Raw genomic sequence first — 24,440 nt, 5'->3', positions numbered from 1 at the left:
TGTATATATAGTACAAAATTGGAGTGTGCAATATATAACTAAACAGCACACTTTACTCAGAAAATGATTTGTTTTTTAAACAAGTGCAATATTTGCTTAATTATTGCATACTCCAATTTTGAGATATAAATACAAATAAACCTTCATCTGATAGAACTAGGAGTGTAGTTTCTAAAAATGTATAGTTTAGTTGCCATATCTTAACTTCCCTGACTGCTAGAACTGTTTAAATACCAGTAACAGAATATTAAATTTAAAAACGCTGTTTTCGATTATATACTAAATTGACATCCCTGCAATAAAACAGTAGAAAAACACAGTGAAATGTTCTCAATTTTTACTTATTTTATACAGGTTATATACTACAAATATTTATCCACACAGGTTTTGATGATAGTTTGCAAAAAATAAAATTGCATACAGTGAATTATTGAGTCACGAGTAAAAATTATACACTTTTTCTAATGTTTTTGCTTTATTTTTATAGCATAACAAATATACATTTGTAATAATGATATATTTTGAATCTGTAGAGTCTGCTGAAGAAAACAATATATAGTTTGTATAGGTTATTCACACAAAATCAACTTATAAAAGTGTGAATGTGAACTGCAACAAAAAGCTCAAAACCAGCTTAGCACACAGGTGGGAAATGGCTTAGCAGCCAAAGGGTTAATATAGGTCAACTATATCTATGAAATTACATTTTAAAATGAGATGTTTATTTTGGACTGCATATTGTGAATATATATGTATAGGATTTCTTCTAGATTTTTATTTTGTTTAGAGTGAAGGCAGCAAACCAACAAGTGCTAAAGTTTTTCAAAGATCAACTTGTACTGTAGGGAGCAGCAGAAGCTAAGGCACTGATCTATATGAAACATCCGCACTGAAGTAATCAAATACATTTTTAAGACGCATGAAAATTGCAGTGTTTTATATGTGATTGCTGTAATGTGGCTGACATTTTCGGCCTAGTCTTAAAATTTGCGGTTATAATAAAGCATAACTAAACAACCACCATCTTATAAGTCTGCACTTTTTCACTAAAACTCTATTTTTACCATAGCCAAAAACACTCAACTCTTACTGGAAAATGTCTCTTTATTTTGCTTTTCAGATAGAACCTGTAATCCAAGTTTAATGGCTATTATATCAAAGATTACCTCTCCAACCATCACTCCAGCAAATGTAAGCACAGTTCTGGACACACCTCCTCCTCCTAAATCCCTGCAGTGGTGGGATGCCCAGAGTATAATTGGGCTTATACTCTTTGTACTTTGTCTTTTGTATTCCAGGTGAGAACCACACTAAATATGTATGTATTTGACACTCATGTATATGCTTTTTCTCTAAATTATATTAAAGGGACAGTCTACACCAGAATTTGTATTGTTTTAAAAGATAGATAATCCCTTTATTACCCATTCCCCAGTTTCTTTCATGTAATTGGCAAGAGTCCATGAGCTAGTGACATATGGGATATACAATCCTACCAGGAGGGGCAAAGTTTCCCAAACCTCAAAATGCCTATAAATACACCCCTCACCACACCCACAATTCAGTTTTACAAACTTTGCCTCCTATGGAGGTGGTGAAGTAAGTTTGTGCTAAGATTTCTACGTTGATATGCGCTTCTCAGCATTGTTGAAGCCCGATTCCTCTCAGAGTACAGTGAATGTCAGAGGGACGTGAAGGGAGTATCACCTATTGAATACGATGATTTCCCTAACGGGGGTTTTTTTCATGGGTTCTCTGTTATCGGTCGTAGAAATTCATCTCCTACCTCCCCTTTCAGATCGACGATATACTTTCAAATTTACCATTACCTCTACTAAAGAACTGTTTTAGTACTGGTTTGGCTATCTGCTATATGTGGATGGGTGTCTTTTGGTAAGTATGTTTTCATTTACTTAAGACACTCTCAGCTATGGTTTGGCACTTTATGCAAATTATATAAAGTTCTAAATATATGTATTGTACTTATATTTGCCATGAGTCAGGTTCATGTATTTCCTTCTGCAGACTGTCAGTCTCATATTTGGGAATATAAACACTTTAAGAAATTTGTTTCTTACCTGGGGTTTAGTCTTTTTCAATTTGACTACTTTTGCATTTGCGGGTATTAGGCCCGCGGGTGCGTCAAATGTTAGACTTTATTGCGTCATTTTTGGCGCGGGAAATTACGTTTTTGACGCAACTTCGTAATTTCCGGCGTCATACGTGACGTCGAGACCTTTCACACGGCGGCGTCGTTAGTGACGCAAGTGTGTCATTTCCGGTCATTTTTGGCGCCAAAAAAGTTTACGTTACGTTACGTTGTGCGTCATACTTGGCGCCAATTTTTTCTTCATTATTTCTATACCCCATTGTTGTTTGCCTCCTGCTTTCTTTTCTATCAAGAGGCCTATGCTTTTGCATTTTTTCCCATTCCTGAAACTGTCATTTAAGGAAATAGATAATTTTGCTTTATATGTTGTTTTTTTCTCTTACATTGAGCAAGATGTCTCAATCTGATCCTGTCTCTGAAGTTTCTGCTGGAACATTGCTGCCTGACATCGGTTCTACCAAAGTTAAGTGCATTTGTTGTAAAATTGTAGAAATTATTCCACCGAATGTCATTTGTAATAGTTGTCATGATAAACTTTTACATGCAGATAGTGTTTCTATCAGTAATAGTACATTGCCAGTTGCAGTTCCTTCAACTTCTAATGTGCATGATATACCTGTACATTTTAAAGAATTTGTTTCTGAATCTATTATGAAGGCTTTGTCTGCATTTCCACCTTCTAATAAACGTAAAAGGTCTTTTAAAACTTCTCATTTAGCTGATGAAATTTCTAATGACCAACAACATAATAATTCATCCTCTTCTGATGAGGATCTATCTGAAACAGAAGATCCTTCCTCAGATATTGACACTGACAAATCTACTTTTCTCCAACATAGGTGTGTCCGGTCCACGGCGTCATCCTTACTTGTGGGATATTCTCTTCCCCAACAGGAAATGGCAAAGAGCCCAGCAAAGCTGGTCACATGATCCCTCCTAGGCTCCGCCTACCCCAGTCATTCTCTTTGCCGTTGTACAGGCAACATCTCCACGGAGATGGCTTAGAGTTTTTTAGTGTTTAACTGTAGTTTTTATTATTCAATCAAGAGTTTGTTATTTTAAAATAGTGCTGGTATGTACTATTTACTCAGAAACAGAAAAGAGATGAAGATTTCTGTTTGTATGAGGAAAATGATTTTAGCACCGTAACTAAAATCCATGGCTGTTCCACACAGGACTGTTGAGAGCAATTAACTTCAGTTGGGGGAACAGTGTGCAGTCTCTTGCTGCTTGAGGTATGACACATTCTAACAAGACGATGTAATGCTGGAAGCTGTCATTTTTCCCTATGGGATCCGGTAAGCCATGTTTATTACGATGGTAAATAAGGGCTTCACAAGGGCTTATTAAGATTGTAGACTTTTCTGGGCTAAATCGATTCAGTTTTAAAACATATTTAGCTTTGAGGAATCATTTTATCTGGGTTTATTGATATTATAATATCGGCAGGCACTGTATTAGACACCTTATTTCTCTGGGGCTTTCCCAAAGCATAAGCAGAGTCTCATTTTCGCGCCGGTGTGGCGCACTTGTTTTTGAGAGGCATGGCATGCAGTCGCATGTGAGAGGAGCTCTGATACTTAGAAAAGACTTTCTGAAGGCGTCATTTGGTATCGTATTCCCCTTTGGGCTTGGTTGGGTCTCAGCAAAGCAGATACCAGGGACTGTAAAGGGTTAAAGTGTTAAAACGGCTCCGGTTCCGTTATTTTAAGGGTTAAAGCTTCCAAATTTGGTGTGCAATACTTTTAAGGCTTTAAGACACTGTGGTGAAAGTTTGGTGAATTTTGTACAATTCCTTCATGTTTTTTCGCAATTGCAGTAATAAAGTGTGTTCAGTTTAAAATTTAAAGTGACAGTAACGGTTTTATTTTAAAACGTTTTTTGTACTTTATTATCAAGTTTATGCCTGTTTAACATGTCTGAACTACCAGATAGACTGTGTTCTGAATGTGGGGAAGCCAGAATTCCTGTTCATTTAAATAAATGTGATTTATGTGATAATGACAATGATGCCCAAGATGATTCCTCAAGTGAGGGGAGTAAGCATGGTACTGCATCATTCCCTCCTTCGTCTACACGAGTCTTGCCCACTCAGGAGGCCCCTAGTACATCTAGCGCGCCAATACTGCTTACTATGCAACAATTAACGGCTGTAATGGATAATTCTGTCAAAAACATTTTAGCCAAAATGAACCCTTGTCAGCGTAAGCGTGGCTGCTCTGTTTTAGTTACTGAAGAGCATGACGACGCTGATATTAATATCTCTGAAGGGCCCCTAACCCAATCTGAGGGGGCCAGGGAGGTTTTGTCTGAGGGAGAAATTACTGATTCAGGGAACATTTCTCAACAGGCTGAACCTGATGTAATTGCATTTAAATTTAAGTTGGAACATCTCCGCATTCTGCTTAAGGAGGTATTATCCACTCTGGATGATTGTGAAAAGTTGGTCATCCCAGAGAAACTATGTAAAATGGACAAGTTCCTAGAGGTGCCGGAGCTCCCAGAAGCTTTTCCTATACCCAAGCGGGTGGCGGACATTGTTAATAAAGAATGGGAAAGGCCCGGTATTCCTTTCGTCCCTCCCCCCATATTTAAAAAATTGTTTCCTATGGTCGACCCCAGAAAGGACTTATGGCAGACAGTCCCCAAGGTCGAGGGAGCGGTTTCTACTTTAAACAAACGCACCACTATACCCATAGAGGATAGTTGTGCTTTCAAAGATCCTATGGATAAAAAATTAGAAGGTTTGCTTAAAAAGATGTTTGTTCAGCAGGGTTACCTTCTACAACCAATTTCATGCATTGTCCCTGTCACTACAGCCGCATGTTTCTGGTTTGATGAACTGATAAAGGCGCTCGATAGTGATTCTCCTCCTTATGAGGAGATTATGGACAGAATCAATGCTCTCAAATTGGCTAATTCTTTCACCCTAGACGCCACTTTGCAATTGGCTAGGTTAGCGGCTAAGAATTCTGGGTTTGCTATTGTGGCGCGCAGAGCGCTTTGGTTGAAATCTTGGTCGGCTGACGCATCTTCCAAGAACAAGCTACTAAACATTCCTTTCAAGGGGAAAACGCTGTTTGGCCCTGACTTGAAAGAGATTATCTCGGATATCACTGGGGGTAAGGGCCACGCCCTTCCTCAGGATCGGCCTTTCAAGGCGAAAAATAGACCCAATTTTCGTCCCTTTCGTAAAAACGGACCAGCCCAAAGTGCTACGTCCTCTAAGCAAGAGGGTAATACTTCTCAAGCCAAGCCAGCTTGGAGACCAATGCAAGGCTGGAACAAGGGAAAGCAGGCCAAGAAGCCTGCCACTGCTACCAAGACAGCATGAAATATTGGCCCCCGATCCGGGACCGGATCTGGTGGGGGGCAGACTCTCTCTCTTCGCTCAGGCTTGGGCAAGAGATGTTCTGGATCCTTGGGCGCTAGAAATAGTCTCCCAGGGTTATCTTCTGGAATTCAAGGGACTTCCCCCAAGGGGGAGGTTCCACAGGTCTCAGTTGTCTTCAGACCACATAAAAAGACAGGCGTTCTTACATTGTGTAGAAGACCTGTTAAAAATGGGAGTGATTCATCCTGTTCCACTAAGAGAACAAGGGATGGGGTTCTACTCCAATCTGTTCATAGTTCCCAAAAAAGAGGGAACGTTCAGACCAATCTTAGATCTCAAGATCTTAAACAAGTTTCTCAAGGTTCCATCTTTCAAGATGGAAACCATTCGAACTATTCTTCCTTCCATCCAGGAGGGTCAATTCATGACCACGGTGGATTTAAAGGATGCGTATCTACATATTCCTATCCACAAGGAACATCATCGGTTCCTAAGGTTTGCATTCCTGGACAAACATTACCAGTTCGTGGCGCTTCCTTTCGGATTAGCCACTGCTCCAAGGATTTTCACAAAGGTACTAGGCTCCCTTCTAGCGGTGCTAAGACCAAGGGGCATTGCAGTAGTACCTTACCTGGACGACATTCTGATTCAAGCGTCGTCCCTTCCTCAAGCAAAGGCTCACACGGACATTGTCCTGGCCTTTCTCAGATCTCACGGCTGGAAAGTGAACGTGGAAAAGAGTTCTCTATCCCCGTCAACAAGGGTTCCCTTCTTGGGAACAATTATAGACTCTTTAGAAATGAGGATCTTTCTAACAGAGGCCAGAAAAACAAAACTTCTAGACTCTTGTCGGATACTTCATTCCGTTCCTCTTCCTTCCATAGCTCAGTGCATGGAAGTGATCGGGTTGATGGTAGCGGCGATGGACATAGTTCCTTTTGCGCGCATTCATCTAAGACCATTACAACTGTGCATGCTCAGTCAGTGGAATGGGGACTATACAGACTTGTCTCCGAAGATACAAGTAAATCAGAGGACCAGAGACTCACTCCGTTGGTGGCTGTCCCTGGACAATCTGTCTCAAGGGATGACGTTCCGCAGACCAGAGTGGGTCATTGTCACGACCGACGCCAGTCTGATGGGCTGGGGCGCGGTCTGGGGATCCCTGAAAGCTCAGGGTCTTTGGTCTCGGGAAGAATCTCTTCTACCGATAAATATTCTGGAACTGAGAGCGATATTCAATGCTCTCAAGGCCTGGCCTCGGCTAGCGAGGACCAAGTTCATACGGTTTCAATCAGACAACATGACAACTGTTGCGTACATCAACCATCAGGGGGGAACAAGGAGTTCCCTAGCGATGGAAGAAGTGACCAAAATCATTCTATGGGCGGAGTCTCACTCCTGCCACCTGTCTGCTATCCACATCCCAGGAGTGGAAAATTGGGAAGCGGATTTTCTGAGTCGTCAGACATTGCATCCGGGGGAGTGGGAACTCCATCCGGAAATCTTTGCCCAAGTCACTCACCTGTGGGGCATTCCAGACATGGATCTGATGGCCTCTCGTCAGAACTTCAAAGTTCCTTGCTACGGGGCCAGATCCAGGGATCCCAAGGCGGCTCTAGTGGATGCACTAGTAGCACCTTGGACCTTCAAACTAGCTTATGTGTTCCCGCCATTTCCTCTCATCCCCAGGCTGGTAGCCAGGATCAATCAGGAGAGGGCGTCGGGGATCTTGATAGCTCCTGCGTGGCCACGCAGGACTTGGTATGCAGATCTGGTGAATATGTCATCGGCTCCACCTTGGAAGCTACCTTTGAGACGAGACCTTCTTGTTCAGGGTCCGTTCGAACATCCGAATCTGGTTTCACTCCAGCTGACTGCTTGGAGATTGAACGCTTGATTTTATCGAAGCGAGGATTCTCAGATTCTGTTATCGATACTCTTGTTCAGGCCAGAAAGCCTGTAACTAGAAAGATTTACCACAAAATTTGGAAAAAATATATCTGTTGGTGTGAATCTAAAGGATTCCCTTGGGACAAGGTCAAGATTCCTAGGATTCTATCCTTCCTTCAAGAAGGATTGGAAAAAGGATTATCTGCTAGTTCCCTGAAGGGACAGATTTCTGCCTTGTCGGTATTACTTCACAAAAAGCTGGCAGCTGTGCCAGATGTTCAAGCCTTTGTTCAGGCTCTGGTTAGAATCAAGCCTGTTTACAAACCTTTGACTCCTCCTTGGAGTCTCAATTTAGTTCTTTCAGTTCTTCAGGGGGTTCCGTTTGAACCCTTACATTCCGTTGATATTAAGTTATTATCTTGGAAAGTTTTGTTTTTAGTTGCGATTTCTTCTGCTAGAAGAGTCTCAGAATTATCTGCTCTGCAGTGTTCTCCTCCTTATCTGGTGTTCCATGCAGATAAGGTGGTTTTACGTACTAAACCTGGTTTTCTTCCAAAAGTTGTTTCTAACAAAAACATTAACCAGGAGATTATCGTACCTTCTCTGTGTCCAAAACCAGTTTCAAAGAAGGAACGTTTGTTGCACAATTTGGATGTTGTTCGCGCTCTAAAATTCTATTTAGATGCTACAAAGGATTTTAGACAAACATCTTCCTTGTTTGTTGTTTATTCAGGTAAAAGGAGAGGTCAAAAAGCAACTTCTACCTCTCTCTCTTTTTGGATTAAAAGCATCATCAGATTGGCTTACGAGACTGCCGGACGGCAGCCTCCCGAAAGAATCACAGCTCATTCCACTAGGGCTGTGGCTTCCACATGGGCCTTCAAGAACGAGGCTTCTGTTGATCAGATATGTAGGGCAGCGACTTGGTCTTCACTGCACACTTTTACCAAATTTTACAAGTTTGATACTTTTGCTTCTTCTGAGGCTATTTTTGGGAGAAAGGTTTTGCAAGCCGTGGTGCCTTCCATTTAGGTGACCTGATTTGCTCCCTCCCTTCATCCGTGTCCTAAAGCTTTGGTATTGGTTCCCACAAGTAAGGATGACGCCGTGGACCGGACACACCTATGTTTGAGAAAACAGAATTTATGTTTACCTGATAAATTTCTTTCTCCAACGGTGTGTCCGGTCCACGGCCCGCCCTGGTTTTTTTAATCAGGTCTGATAATTTATTTTCTTTAACTACAGTCACCACGGTACCATATGGTTTCTCCTATGCAAATATTCCTCCTTAACGTCGGTCGAATGACTGGGGTAGGCGGAGCCTAGGAGGGATCATGTGACCAGCTTTGCTGGGCTCTTTGCCATTTCCTGTTGGGGAAGAGAATATCCCACAAGTAAGGATGACGCCGTGGACCGGACACACCGTTGGAGAAAGAAATTTATCAGGTAAACATAAATTCTGTTATTTATTTAAAATAGAGTATATGCGTTCTTTATTAAAAGAAGTGTTAATTACTTTGGATATTGAGGTAACCAGTCCTATTGACGTTCACTCTAATAAACGTTTAAATGCTGTTTTTAAACCTCCTGTGGTTTCTCCAGGTGTTTTTCCCATTCCTGAGGCTTTTTCTGATATGATTTCTAGGGAATGGAATACGCCAGGTACTTCCTTTATTCCTTCTTCAAGGTTTAAGAGATTGTATCCTTTACCAGCAAAATCTATAGAGTTTTGGGAAAAAATCCCCAAAGTTTATGGGGCTATTTCTACTCTTGCTAAACGTACCACTATTCCTATGGAAGATAGCACTTCCTTTAAGGATCCTTTAGATAGGAAGCTTGAATCTTATCTAAGGAAGGCCTATTTATATTCAGGTCATCTTCTCAGACCTGCTATTTCTTTGGGTGATGTTGCGGCTGCATCAACTTTCTGGTTGGAAAATTTAGCGCAACATGAATTGGATTCTGACATATCTAGCATTGTTGGCCTACTGCAACATGCTAATCATTTTATTTGTGATGCCATTTTTGATATTATCAAAATTGATGTTAGATCCATGTCTTAAGCTGTATTAGCTAGAAGAGCTTTGTGGCTTAAATCTTGGAATGCTGATATGACATCTAAATCTAGATTACTATCTCTTTCTTTCCAAGGTAATAATTTATTTGGTTCTCAGTTGGATTCTATTATTTCAACTATCACTGGAGGAAAACGAGTTTTTTTGCCTCAGGATAAAAAACCTAAGGGTAAATCTAAGGCTTCTAACCGTTTTCGTTCCTTTCGTCAGAATAAGGAACAAAAACTCAATCCTCCTCCCAAGGAATCTGCTTCCAGTTGGAAGCCTTACTCAAATTGGAATAAATCCAAGCCATTTAGGAAACCAAAGTCTGCTCCTAAGTCCGCATGAAGGTGCGGCCCTCATTCCAGCTCAGCTGGTAGGGGGCAGATTAAGGTTTTTCAAGGATTTTTGGATAAAATCTGTCCAAAATCATTGGATTCAGAGCATTGTCTCTCAAGGGTATCGAATAGGATTCAAAGTAAGACCTTACCATTTGGCCTAGCAACAGCTCCAAGAATCTTTTCAAAGGTTCTGGGTGCCCTACTATCTGTAATCAGAGAACAGGGTATTGCGGTGTTTCCTTATTTGGACGATATCTTGGTACTAGCTCAGTCTTTACATACTGCAGAATCTCACACGAATCAACTAGTGTTGTTTCTTCGGAAACATGGTTGGAGGATCAATTTACCAAAAAGTTCCTCAGACAAGGGTCACCTTTTTAGGCTTCCAGATAGATTCAGTGTCCATGACTCTGTCTCTAACAGACAAGAGACGTTTAAGATTGGTAGCAGCATGTCGGCTCCTTCAGTCTCAGTCATTCCCTTCAGTGGCTATGTGCATGGAAGTTTTAGGTCTCATGACTGCAGCATCGAACGCAATCCCCTTTGCTCGTTTTCACATGAGACCTCTACAGCTTTGTATGCTGAATCAATGGTGCGGGGATTATACAAAGATATCACAATTAATATCCTTGAATCCCAATGTACGACACTCTCTGACATGGTGGATAGATCACCATCGTTTGGTTCAAGGGGCTTCTTTTGTTCGCCCAACCTGGACTGTGATCACAACAGATGCAAGTCTTTCAGGTTGGGGAGCTGTTTGGGGTCTCTGACAGCACAAGGGGTTTGGAAATCTCAAGAGGCGAGATTACCAATAAATATTTTAGAACTCCGTGCAATTCTCAGGGCTCTTTAGTTCTGGCTTCTACCTCTTCATTTGTTTTCAGACAGACAATATCACAACTGTGGCTTATGTCAATCATCAGGGTGGGACTTCCCCAAGCTATGAAAGAAGTATCTCGGATACTTGCTTGGGCGGAATCCAGCTCCTGTCTAATCTCTGCGGTGCATATCCCAGGTGTAGACAATTGGGAGGCGGATTATCTCAGCCGCCAGACTTTACATCCAGGGGAGTGGTCTCTCCATCCAGATGTGTTTTCTCAGATTGTTCAGCTGTGGGGGCTTCCAGAGATAGATCTCATGGCCTCTCATCTAAACAAGAAACTTCCCAGATACCTGTCCAGGTCCAGGGATGTTCAGGCGGAAGCAGTGGATGCGCTGACACTTCCTTGGTGTTATCAACCTGCTTACATCTTCCCGCCTCTAGTTCTCCTTCCAAGAGTGATTTCCAAAATCATCATGGAACAGTCTTTTGTGTTGCTGGTGGCTCCAGCATGGCCACACAGGTTTTGGTATGCGGATCTGGTTCGGATGTCCAGTTGCCCGCCTTGGCCACTTCCGTTACGGCGGGACCTACTATCTCAAGGTCCGTTTTTCCATCAGGATCTCAAATCATTAAATTTGAAGGTATGGAAATTGAACGCTTAGTTCTAAGTCATAGAGGTTTCTCTGATTCAGTGATTAATACTATGTTACAAGCTCGTAAATCTGTCTCTAGAAAGATTTATTATAGAGTTTAGAAGACTTACATTTCATGGTGTTCTTCTCATAATTTCTCCTGGCATTCTTTTAGAATTCCTAGAATTTTGCAGTTTCTTCAGGATGGTTTGGATAAGGGTTTGTCTGCAAGTTCCTTGAAAGGACAAATCTCCGCTCTTTCTGTTTTATTTCACAGAAAAATTGCTATACTTCCTGATATACACTGTTTTGTACAGGCTTTAGTTCGTATTAAGCCTGTCATTAAGTCAATTTCTCCTCCTTGGAGTCTTAATTTGGTTCTGAGGGCTTTACAGGCTCCTCCATTTGAACCTATGCATTCTTTGGACATTAAACTACTTTCTTGTAAAGTGATGTTCCTTTTGGCTATCTCTTCTGCTGGAAGAGTTTCTGAGCTATCTGCTCTTTCTTGTGAGACTCCTTTTCTGATTTTTCATCAGGATAAGGCAGTTTTGCGGACTTCTTTTCAATTTTTACCTAAGGTTGTGAATTCTAACATTAGTAGAGAAATTGTTGTCCCTTCTTTATATCCTAATCCTAAGAATTCTTTGGAGAGATCCTTCCATTCTTTGGATGTGGTAAAAGCATTGAAATATTATGTGGAAGCTACTAAAAATTTCAGGAAGACTTCTAGTCTATTTGTTTTATTTTCTGGTCCTAGGAAAGGTCAGAAAGCTTCTGCTATTTCTTTGGCTTCTTGGTTGAAACTTTTGATTCATCAAGCTTATTTGGAGTCGGGGCAAACCCCGCCTCAGAGAATTACAGCTCATTCTACTAGATCAGTCTCTACTTCATGGGCTTTTAAGAATGAAGCTTCAGTTGATCAGATTTGCAAAGCAGCCACTTGGTCCTCTTTGCATACATTTACTAAATTCTACCATTTTTATGTATTTGCTTCTTCGGAAGCAGTTTTTGGTAGAAAAGTTCTTCAGGCAGCTGTTTCAGTTTGATTCTTCTTCTTTTTGATTTAAGTTTTTTTCTTTCAAAAGTGAAAATAACTTATTTTTGGGTTGTGGATTATTTTCTCTGCGGAATATGGCTGTTTTTTGTTTTATTCCCTCCCTCTCTAGTGACTCTTGAGTGGAAGACTCCACATCTTGGGTATTGATATCCCATATGTCACTAGCTCATGGACTCTTGCTAATTACATGAAAGAAAACATAATTTATGTAAGAACTTACCTGATAAATTCATTTCTTTCATATTGGCAAGAGTCCATGAGGCTCACCCTTTTTATGGTGGTTATGATTTTTTGTATAAAGCACAATTATTTCCAAATTTCCTTTGCTGATGCTTTCTACTCCTTTCTTTATCACCCCACTGCTTGGCTATTCGTTAAACTGAATTGTGGGTGTGGTGAGGGGTGTATTTATAGGCATTTTGAGGTTTGGGAAACTTTGCGCCTCCTGGTAGGATTGTATATCCCATATGTCACTAGCTCATGGACTCTTGCCAATATGAAAGAAATTAATTTATCAGGTAAGTTCTTACATAAATTATGTTTTTGCATAACCAACACAGTTATAATAATATACTTTTAACCTATGTGATTTTCTTGTATCTACGCCTCTGCAAACTGCCCCTTTATTTCAGTTCTTTTGACAGACTTGCAGTTTAGCCAATCATTGCTTGCTCCCAGATAACTGCATGAGCACAGTGTTATCTATATGAAACACATGAACTAACGCCCTCTAGTGGTGAAAAACTCTTAAAATGCATTCTGAAAAGAGGTGGCCTTCAAGGTCTAAGAAATTAGCATATGAACCTCCTAGGTTAAGCTTTCAACTAAGAATACCAAGAGAACAAAGCAAAATTGGTGATAAAAGTAAATTGGAAAATTGTTTAAAATGACATGACCTATCTGAATCATGAAAGTTTATTTTGACCTAGACTGTCCCTTTAACTTCTTCCGACTGTTTATATTATCATAATTTTGTTTGACATCATCTTTATCTTTATCACTTATCCCAGCTACAGCTTTATTTCCCTTAATCTTGTAGCACCTTCCCAATTATATTGAATATTGTTTATCCTAATTATAACTTATTGTGTTATGTATGTTGTGACTAACAATTTGACTGAATCTGGAATATGTGAATACTCTTGTTTAAGATATATTTTTTTCATAAGGTGGTGAGCGTCCATTACTCATGGGATTTAACTTCTGGCCACCAGGAGGAGGCAAAGATTCCCAAAACAATAATAGTACTTTATCCCCTCCAACTCTCTGGTATGGCAGTTTAATCTTTGCATCTTAGGCAGTGGGTGAGGAATTGAGGTGCTTTACATTCTTTGTTTTGTGGCTCATTTCTCTTGTTAAGTGTATCCAGTCCACGGATCATCCATTACTTATGGGATATTAACTCCTCCCCAACAGGAAGTGCAAGAGGATTCACCCAGCAGAGCTGCTATATAGCTCCTCCCCTAACTGCCATTACCAGTCATTCTCTTGCACCCAATGAATAGATAGGATGTGTGAGAGGACTGTGGTGATTATACTTAGTTTCATACCTTCAATCAAAAGTTTATTTTATAATAGCACCGGAGTGTGTTATTCCTTCTCTGGTAGAATTTGAAGAAGAATCTACCTGAGTTTTTCTATGATTTTAGCCGGAGTAGTTAAGATCATATTGCTGTTTCTCGGCCATCTGAGGAGAGGTAAACTTCAGATCAGGGGACAGCGGGCAGATTAATCTGCAGAGAGGTATGTAGCAGCTTATTATTTTCTGACAATGGAATTGATGAGAAAATTCTGCCATACCGATATAATGTAAACTCAGCCTTAAATGCAGTAGCAGCAACTGGTATCAGGCTGTCATGTATGTATATTTTACACTTCAGTATTCTGGGGAATGGCACTTCACTGGAATTATACTGTATGCATAAAACTTTAGCCTAATTTGCAGGGACTAGCAACAGGCTTTTTAATAACACTCAATTTATTAATGTTAAACGTTTTTTGCTGGCATGTAAAATCGTTTAATTTTCTGAGGTACTGGGTGAAAAAATGTTTTGGGCACTATTTTTTTCCACTTGGCAGTCGTTTTATTTAATTTATGACAGTTTACTGATCTCTCTCACTGTTATGTGTGAGGGGGAGGGGCCTTTTTTGGAGCTTTTGCTACGCATCAAAAAATTCAGTCAGAAGTTTATTGTCTTCCCTGCATGATCCGGTTCATCTCTACAGAACTCAGGGGTCTTCAAAACTTGTTTTGAGGGAGGTAATCACTCACAGCAGAGCTGTGAGATTGTAGTTGACTGTGATAAAAAAAAAAAAACGTTTATTTCTGTATTTTTTTTTTTTTTCTGCTATCAGGGTTAGTTATCCTTTGCTAATGGGAGCAATCCTTTGCTAAAATTGTGTTTTTTACAAAGATTTGATGCTATAACTTTTCAGTTTATTAATTTTCAACTGTCATAACTTTTTCTGTGCTTCTTATAAAAGGCACAGTACGTTTTCATATTATAGTAAATTACTTGAAAAGTATTTCCAAGTTGCTAGTTTATTTGCTAGTGTGTTAAACATGTCTGATTCAGAGGAAGATATCTGTGCTATATGTGCTAAAGCCAAAGTGGAGCCCAATAGAAATTTATGTACTAACTGTATTGATGCTACTTTAAATAAAAGTCAATCTGTACAAATTGAACATATTTCACCAAACAACGAGGGGAGAGTTATGCCGACTAACTCGCCTCACGTGTCAGTACCTGCATCTCCCGCTCGGGAGGTGCGTGATATTGTAGCGCCGAGTACATCTGGGCGGCCATTACAAATCACATTACAGGATATGGCTACTGTTATGACTGAAGTTTTGGCTAAATTACCAGAACTAAGAGGTAAGCGTGATCACTCTGGGGTGAGAACAGAGTGCGCTGATAATATTAGGGCCATGTCAGACACTGCGTCACAATTTGCAGAACATGAGGACGGAGAGCTTCATTCTGCGTGTGACGGTTCTGATCCAAACAAACTGGATTCAGATATTTCAAATTTTAAATTTAAGCTGGAAAACCTCCGTGTATTACTAGGGGAGGTGTTAGCGGCTCTGAATGATTGTAACACAGTTGCAATACCAGAGAAAATGTGTAGGTTGGATAAATATTTTGCGGTACCGGCGAGTACTGACGTTTTTCCTATACCTAAGAGACTTACTGAAATTGTTACTAAGGAGTGGGATAGACCCGGTGTGCCGTTCTCACCCCCTCCGATATTTAGAAAGATGTTTCCAATAGACGCCACCACACGGGAATTATGGCAAACGGTCCCTAAGGTGGAGGGAGCAGTTTCTACTTTAGCTAAGCGTACCACTATCCCGGTGGAGGATAGCTGTGCCTTTTCAGATCCAATGGATAAAAAGTTAGAGGGTTACCTTAAGAAAATGTTTGTTCAACAAGGTTTTATATTGCAACCTCTTGCATGCATTGCGCCTGTCACGGCTGCAGCAGCATTTTGGTTTGAGTCTCTGGAAGAGACACTTGAATCAGCTCCATTAGATGAGATTACACACAAGCTTAAAGCCCTTAAGTTAGCTAACTCATTTATTTCAGATGCCGTAGTACATTTAACTAAACTTACAGCTAAGAATTCCGGATTCGCCATTCAGGCACGCAGAGCACTGTGGCTAAAATCCTGGTCAGCTGACGTTACTTCTAAATCTAAATTGCTTAATATACCTTTCAAAGGGCAGACCTTATTCGGGCCCGGGTTGAAAGAAATTATCGCTGACATTACAGGAGGTAAAGGCCATGCCCTGCCTCAAGACAGAGCCAAACCTAAGGCTAGACAGTCTAATTTTCGTTCCTTTCGTAATTTCAAAGCAGGAGCAGCATCAACTTCCTCTGCACCAAAACAGGAAGGAGCTGTTGCTCGCTACAGACAAGGCTGGAGACCTAACCAGTCCTGGAACAAGGGCAAGCAGGCCAGGAAACCTGCTGCTGCCCCTAAGACAGCATGAATCGAGGGCCCCCGATCCGGGAACGGATCTAGTGGGGGGCAGACTTTCTCTCTTCGCCCAGGCTTGGGCAAGAGATGTCCAGGATCCCTGGGCGTTAGAGATCATATCTCAGGGATACCTTCTAGACTTCAAATTCTCTCCCCCAAGAGGGAGATTTCATCTGTCAAGGTTGTCAACAAACCAAATAAAGAAAGAGGCGTTTCTATGCTGCGTACAAGATCTTTTATTAATGGGAGTGATCCATCCGGTTCCGCGGTCGGAACAAGGACAAGGGTTTTACTCAAATCTGTTTGTGGTTCCCAAAAAAGAGGGAACTTTCAGGCCAATCTTGGATTTAAAGATCCTAAACAAATTCCTAAGAGTTCCATCGTTCAAAATGGAAACTATTCGGACAATTTTACCCATGATCCAAAAGGGTCAGTACATGACCACAGTGGATTTAAAGGATGCTTACCTTCACATACCGATTCACAAAGATCATTACCGGTATCTAAGGTTTGCCTTTCTAGACAGGCATTACCAGTTTGTAGCTCTTCCATTCGGATTGGCTTCGGCTCCGAGAATCTTCACAAAGGTTCTGGGTGCTCTTCTGGCGGTACTAAGACCGCGAGGAATTGCGGTAGCTCCGTACCTAGACGACATTCTGATACAAGCTTCAAGCTTTCAAACTGCCAAGTCTCATACAGAGTTAGTACTGGCATTTCTAAGGTCGCATGGATGGAAGGTGAACGAAAAGAAGAGTTCTCTCTTTCCACTCACAAGAGTTCCCTTCTTGGGGACTCTTATAGATTCTGTAGAAATGAAGATTTACCTGACAGAAGACAGGTTAACAAAGCTTCAAAATACATGCCGTGTCCTTCATTCCATTCAACACCCGTCAGTAGCTCAATGCATGGAGGTGATCGGCTTAATGGTAGCAGCAATGGACATAGTACCCTTTGCACGTCTACATCTCAGACCGCTGCAATTGTGCATGCTAAGTCAGTGGAATGGGGATTACTCAGACTTGTCCCCTACTCTGAATCTGGATCAAGAGACCAGAAATTCTCTTCTATGGTGGCTTTCTCGGCCACATCTGTCCAGGGGGATGCCATTCAGCAGGCCGGACTGGACAATTGTAACAACAGACGCCAGCCTACTAGGTTGGGGCGCTGTCTGGAATTCTCTGAAGGCTCAGGGACAATGGAATCAGGAGGAGAGTCTCCTACCAATAAACATTCTGGAATTGAGAGCAGTTCTCAATGCCCTTCTGGCTTGGCCCCAGTTAACAACTCGGGGGTTCATCAGGTTTCAGTCGGACAACATCACGACTGTAGCTTACATCAACCATCAGGGAGGGACAAGAAGCTCCCTAGCTATGATGGAAGTATCAAAGATAATTCGCTGGGCAGAGTCTCACTCTTGCCACCTGTCAGCAATCCACATCCCGGGAGTGGAGAACTGGGAGGCGGATTTCTTAAGTCGTCAGACTTTTCATCCGGGGGAGTGGGAACTTCATCCGGAGGTCTTTGCCCAAATACTTCGACGTTGGGGCAAACCAGAGATAGATCTCATGGCGTCTCGCCAGAACGCCAAGCTTCCTCGTTACGGGTCCAGATCCAGGGATCAGGGAGCGGTTCTGATAGATGCTTTGACAGCACCTTGGACCTTCGGGATGGCTTATGTGTTTCCACCCTTCCCGATGCTTCCTCGATTGATTGCCAGAATCAAACAGGAGAGAGCATCAGTGATTCTAATAGCGCCTGCATGGCCACGCAGGACTTGGTATGCAGATCTAGTGGACATGTCATCCTGTCCACCTTGGTCGCTACCTCTGAAACAGGACCTTCTGATCCAGGGTCCCTTCAAACATCAAAATCTAATTTCTCTGAAGCTGACTGCTTGGAAATTGAACGCTTGATTTTATAAAAACGTGGTTTTTCTGAGTCAGTTATTGATACCTTAATACAGGCTAGGAAGCCTGTTACCAGAAAGATTTACCATAAGATATGGCGCAAATACTTATATTGGTGCGAATCCAAGAGTTACTCATGGAGTAAGGTTAGGATTCAGAGGATATTGTCTTTTCTACAAGAAGGTTTAGAAAAGGGTTTATCCGCTAGTTCCTTAAAGGGACAGATTTCAGCTCTGTCCATTCTTTTACACAAACGTCTGTCAGAAGTTCCGGACGTTCAAGCTTTTTGTCAGGCTTTAGCTAGGATCAAGCCTGTGTTTAAAACTGTTGCTCCACCATGGAGTTTGAAATTAGTTCTTAATGTTTTACAGGGGGTTCCGTTTGAACCCCTTCATTCCATTGATATCAAGTTGTTATCTTGGAAAGTTCTGTTTTTAATGGCGATTTCCTCGGCTCGAAGAGTCTCTGAGTTATCTGCCTTACATTGTGATTCTCCTTATCTGATTTTTCATTCAGACAAGGTAGTTCTGCGTACTAAACCTGGGTTCCTACCTAAGGTGGTCACTAACAGGAATATCAATCAAGAGATTGTGGTTCCATCTTTGTGTCCTAATCCTTCTTCGAAAAAGGAACGTCTGCTACACAATCTAGATGTAGTCCGTGCCCTGAAATTTTATCTACAGGCAACTAAGGATTTTCGACAAACGTCTTCCCTGTTTGTCGTTTATTCTGGTCAGAGGAGAGGTCAAAAAGCTTCGGCTACCTCTCTCTCCTTTTGGCTTCTTAGCATAATACGGTTAGCCTATGAGACTGCTGGACAGCAGCCTCCTGAAATAATTACAGCACATTCTACTAGAGCTGTGGCTTCCACTTGGGCCTTTAAGAATGAGGCTTCTGTTGAACAGATTTGCAAGGCTGCAACTTGGTCTTCTCTTCATACTTTTTACAAATTTTACAAATTTGACACTTTTGCTTCTTCGGAGGCTGTTTTTGGGAGAAAGGTTCTTCAGGCAGTGGTTCCTTCCGTATAAAGAGCCTGCCTGTCCCTCCCGTCATCCGTGTACTTTAGCTTTGGTATTGGTATCCCATAAGTAATGGATGATCCGTGGACTGGATACACTTAACAAGAGAAAACATAATTTATGCTTACCTGATAAATTTATTTCTCTTGTAGTGTATCCAGTCCACGTCCCGCCCTGTCACTTTAAGGCAGGTAATTTTTCCATTAAACTACAGTCACCACTGTACCCTATGGTTTTCCTTTCTCTGCATGTTTTCGGTCGAATGACTGGTAATGGCAGTTAGGGGAGGAGCTATATAGCAGCTCTGCTGGGTGAATCCTCTTGCACTTCCTGTTGGGGAGGAGTTAATATCCCATAAGTAATGGATGATCCGTGGACTGGATACACTACAAGAGAAATAAATTTATCAGGTAAGCATAAATTATGTTTTTTTCCCTCAGAGAGCAGCTACAGAAAAACGGAGGGAAAAGTGGAGTATTGGTTAGTGACACAACTTCTGGTGTAGGAGGGACCAGTCCCCTAGCTTCCTTCTGTTGGGTCATTGATATACCCCTTACATAGATCCTCTGCTGTGAAATATAGAAAACACTGGGGGCTAGATTACAAGTGGAGCACAAAATATCACTTTCGGGAGGGCGATATTTGCACTCCACTTACTAATACCAGCGCACGCAAATGTGTGCTGGTATTACAAGTTGGGTGCAATGCGAACGCGACCTCGCATTGCAGGGAAGCTTAGAGCTCACAAGAGCGTGCTTCTATAGGCTCCAATGGGAGCCTGTTCTCATGCCATGAGACACTACATGTGAACCTATCTCAGCGAAGGGTATAAGTTGTGCAGCGATGGGCACCAAATGTTAAATATATATGTACGTGTATATGCTTAAATATATATGTATATGTGTGTATATATATATATATATATATATATATATATATATATATATATATATATATGTATATATGCATATATATATATATATATATGTGTGTGTGTGTGTGTACACACAGTTCCCCATAGACTGCAATGAAAAGGCACTTCACACCGGCCAACATTAAAGGGACAGTCTAGGCCAAAATAAACTTTAATGATTCAGATAGAGCATGTAATTTTAAAATTTTTCCAATTTACCTTTATCACCAATTTTGCTTTGTTCTCTTGGTATTCTTAGTTGAAAGCTTAACCTAGGAGGTTCATATGCTAATTTCTTAGACCTTGAAGGCCACCTCTTTTCAGAATGCATTTTAACAGTTTTTCACCACTAGAGGGTGTTAGTTCACGTATTTCATATAGATAACACTGTGCTTGTGCACGTGAAGTTATCTGGGAGCAGGCACTGATTGGCTAGACTGCAAGTCTGTCAAAAGAACTGAAATAAAGGGGCAGTTTGCAGAGGCTTAGATACAAGATAATCACAGAGGTTAAAAGTATATTATTATAACTGTGTTGGTTATGCAAAACTGGGGAATGGGTAATAAAGGGATTATCTATCTTTTAAAACAATAAAAATTCTGGTGTAGACTGTCCCTTTAAGTCCAAAAAACGGCTTCATGCTGTTTTTTAATAAAATTAGAGATGCATTTTTTTATTTTAATAAAGGCACACTATACTTAATTTTGGGGGACATTTATAGAATTAACCAGATATCTGATCTCTGGTTAATTTTATGAGCGCAAATTTCTACCGGGAGCTTGTAATGGCTAGTTATTTATCGTGTGCCCTTAAGCAGGCGAATTTGCCCGTTTACGGGCGCTCAATAAATTAGGTCTCCACTTGTAATCTAGCTCTGGAAGGGCACTCTACTGGATGCAGTCATTTCTGCAGTGGGTAAGCACAGCAGAGGGAGTGTATCTCAAGGTAAGTGAACCACTACATTCACTCACATAGCCCACAGGCTATTGGCAAGTACACCTTTTAAGGATTACATCATAGCTGACACTTATTCCAGATGTGATCAACCGTGAAGCTGACTATCTATGTCTCTAATGCCCTCATCCAAGGCAATGGTCTATACATCTGGATTTCTTCAATCAGATAGTAGATAATTGGATTCTACCAGAGATAGACCTGATAGTTTCTAGATTGCGCTACAAACTTACCAGATATTTTGCAAGATCCTAAGAGCTCTTATCAGTAATTTTAGATTGTTCCTACTTGGCCACATGGATCTTGGTTTGTGGATCTGGTACAGATTTTCGGTTGTTCTCCAGGGTCTTTTTCTTTTTGTCTCGACCTGCTGTCTCAAAGTCTTTGTCTATCATTGAGTGTAGAGACTCTAGATCTCTAAGGCTTGAAGATTAAATGCTTCATTTTTAAGCAAAGTGGATCTTCAGATTCTATAATTGAATCCTTATTCAGGCCAGAAAGACTTTTACAGGACAAATCTTTCACAAGATTTGTAAAATAAATAAATAAAAAGTGTTTTCTTTCATGGTGTGAAAGACGAGGTTCCAGCTGTCATTTCTTTAGAATTCCTTAAAAAAATTATTTTTAAAAGACAGCTTAGACATTGTTTTTTTTTATGCTAGCCCTTTATCCACAAGAAATTTGCTAATCTTACTGACATTGAGTTTTGTTCAAACTCTAGTCAGGTTAAGTCTATTGATTTGTCCAATTTTCTTTGAAAACTTCATTTGGTTCTGAGTTTTTCAGATCTATTCTTGTAAGCCTATGCATAGTTTGAACATTCAGCTTCTGATTTTAAGTTAATGTTTATTTCCTTCTTAATATGAGGAGAGTCCACGGCTTCATTCCTTACTTGTAGGAAATACAGAACCTGGCCACCAGGAGGAGGCAAAGACACCCTAGCCAAAGGCTTACAGTAAATACCTCTCCCACCCCCCTCATCCCCCAGTCATTCTTTGCCTTTCGTCAAAGGAGGTTGGCAGAGAAGTGTCAGAAGATATGGAGTAGATCCTAATGGAGGGTAGTACTCTCCGGAATGGGTTTGGAGTTTTAAGTAGTCTTGTCATCCTTTCTGAGAGCATTGGCAAATGTTAGTCTGGAGATGCAGGGAGAGTCTTTCTTTCTGCGAACCCATCCAGACTCGTATTAACAGCTCCTAAGCAATCGGTGTTGACAATTTTCACTACCTGCTTCTATCACTCAAGTCCATGTCGGGAGCGATGCTTCAAGACTGTCAAACTTGAGAGGCTGTGTTTCTGTTCCACGGCATAGATTCCGGTAAGATTGTTTCATTTTTTTATACACATTTGAATACGCAAAAAGACAGGGTCACAGTGTGACTCCTTTTTTTTCTTCTTAAATGGAAAGAGTCCACAGCTGCATTCATTACTTTTGGGAAATAAGAACCTGGCCACCAGGAGGAGGCAAAGACAACCCAGCCAAAGGCTTAAATACTCCTCCCACTCCCCTCATCTTCCAGTCATTCTTTGCCTTTCATCTCAGGAGGTTGGCAGAGAAGTTTCAGAATTTTAAATTTTTAGTTTTTTGTCTCTTATTGAGGGTAGTACTCTTCGGCATGGGACAGGAGTTTTAAGTAGTCCTGTCAATCTCTCAGTGAGGGCTTGGATGAAAGTTAGAGTCCGGAGATGCAGGGAGTTTCTTTCTGCGAAACAATCCCGACTCATATTAACAGCTCCTCAAGCAATCAGCGTTGACGAACTTAGCTTCGCGGCCTGCTTTCTTCTCTCAAGTCCATGGCGGAGGTGATGCTACTGTTCGTCACACTTGAAGGGCTGTGTTCCTGTTCCACGGCGTAGAATCTGGTAAGATCGTTTCATTTTACTTCACAATGTAATGTGACCTTGCGGGTCTAACTTATACATAAGGGTCTCAGTGAGTCTCTCTTAGTATCTTGGAATTTAGGGTTAATATCTACTGAGGGGGTTATTGAACAGGGGGGGGGGTTATAATCATGTTTGTTATGTGATTCAACCTGCTTATGTGCAATGTTTACTGAGCTCGTGGTTGGAACATTGAGGCCTTTAGAAGTGACGCAGCCTTTTGGTTGGGCACGCTTGATTTGGACTGTACGGTTCACCTTGTGTTTGGTCGTGGCTACGTTCTGTTTTTCCATTTCTGCTTTCTCGACCGCGTGGCGAAGGAGATATTCTAGTACGCAGGGGTCTGGTCATAGGAGGTGGTGAGTTCCCCAGCCATTGGGGGTTCAGGTGCCGTTTTTAGTTTTTACTACTTTAGTCCATATTTAAATATTTTCTATCCATTTATGGAGGATTCTGATGTTGAGACTGTGTGTTAATTTCAGATTCAGTTACAGAGGATTCTGATACTGAGACTATTTTGATTTCAGATTCTGTGTCTGGTGATGAATCCGGAGTGGCCTCGTTGACGCTTGTCAACCAGTTTTGTTCCGTATGCCATTTCAGAGCGCCTGGTGCCTCGGGCTCAGGGAATCTAGGGACTGCTGAGCCATCCTCCTCTGAGGGTCCTGTCCTCTGAGAGGCTAGTTCCCTACGAAATCATACTTCTGCACATGCAGGTAACCCAGTTTATGGTTCCTCCATGCGGGGTGGCGTGTTTTCTCCCGGAGGTTGCAGCATGTTTTCGCTTCCACATAATGTTGGCGATTGTTAGTCTGCAGTGTTGTGCCTTCCGTTACAGGATTGCGCGGCTTTGCGTGTTGCTCAAACATGTTTTTCAGTTATTGAATGACCCTATCGTTACCAGGTACAGGGATTTTCAGTCTGATAATTCGAATGGTGCACCTCATTAGACATGTGGGGATGAAGTAAGCTCCTGATTGTCATTTATTTGAGATCGTTCCCAGTTTTGTGAGATAGGGCTCCATTTGGCTGGTCCTGAGGGTAGGCCTGTGTCTTTTTGGGCGTTAACCTCTGGGTTGCCTTATATTTTATTTATATCCAATGGGATGTCTTGTTTTTGTTTCCTTTGGGAACCTTCTGGGATTGATACTTTTTATTACTTCTTCGGAAGTTGTTGGACATGTTAGTCCTCTGTTACAAATGTCTGTTTTCTGTTTTTTCCCCTACGAGGGAGAAGTTACGCAGCTTACCGATTGGGACCCTAGGTGCAGGCTGGTCCTGTCGGGTTTGTTCGGTCTTGCGGCTGTTCAGACACGTGGCGCTGTTCTGCTCGGCTGGTTTGGTAGAAGCACTGAGTGCTCCGGTTATCATTGTTGTTTTCATGTTCAACTAAGCATTTGAGAGGACCTGCGGGTCCGTGAGGTGGGCAGGATTGTTTCAGTCCTTATAGCCTTCAGTCATAAATGATCGGGCAGGGGAGTTTTTCCGCTGCGTCACTCTGACATCTGATTTCATCAGAACTTAGTTTCC

At 41.4% G+C, this 24,440-nt stretch overlaps 1 protein-coding gene across 1 annotated transcript in view; it reads left to right on the top strand.

The window, feature by feature from the left end:
* The window catches only part of SERINC3 (serine incorporator 3), a gene marked incomplete in the record, with an annotated part of 335,810 nt that overhangs the window by 219,891 nt on the left and 91,479 nt on the right, over positions 1-24,440 (top strand). The window contains 1 exon segment of the mRNA XM_053719712.1: positions 1,121-1,298. Coding sequence (XP_053575687.1) covers positions 1,121-1,298 — 178 coding nt within the window.

This window comes from Bombina bombina, chromosome 1 (genome assembly GCF_027579735.1).
Source record: "Bombina bombina isolate aBomBom1 chromosome 1, aBomBom1.pri, whole genome shotgun sequence".
NCBI lineage: Eukaryota > Metazoa > Chordata > Amphibia > Anura > Bombinatoridae > Bombina > Bombina bombina.
Note: the sequence above shows the minus strand (reverse complement) of the source record. Positions and strands in the feature narration are given on the sequence as shown.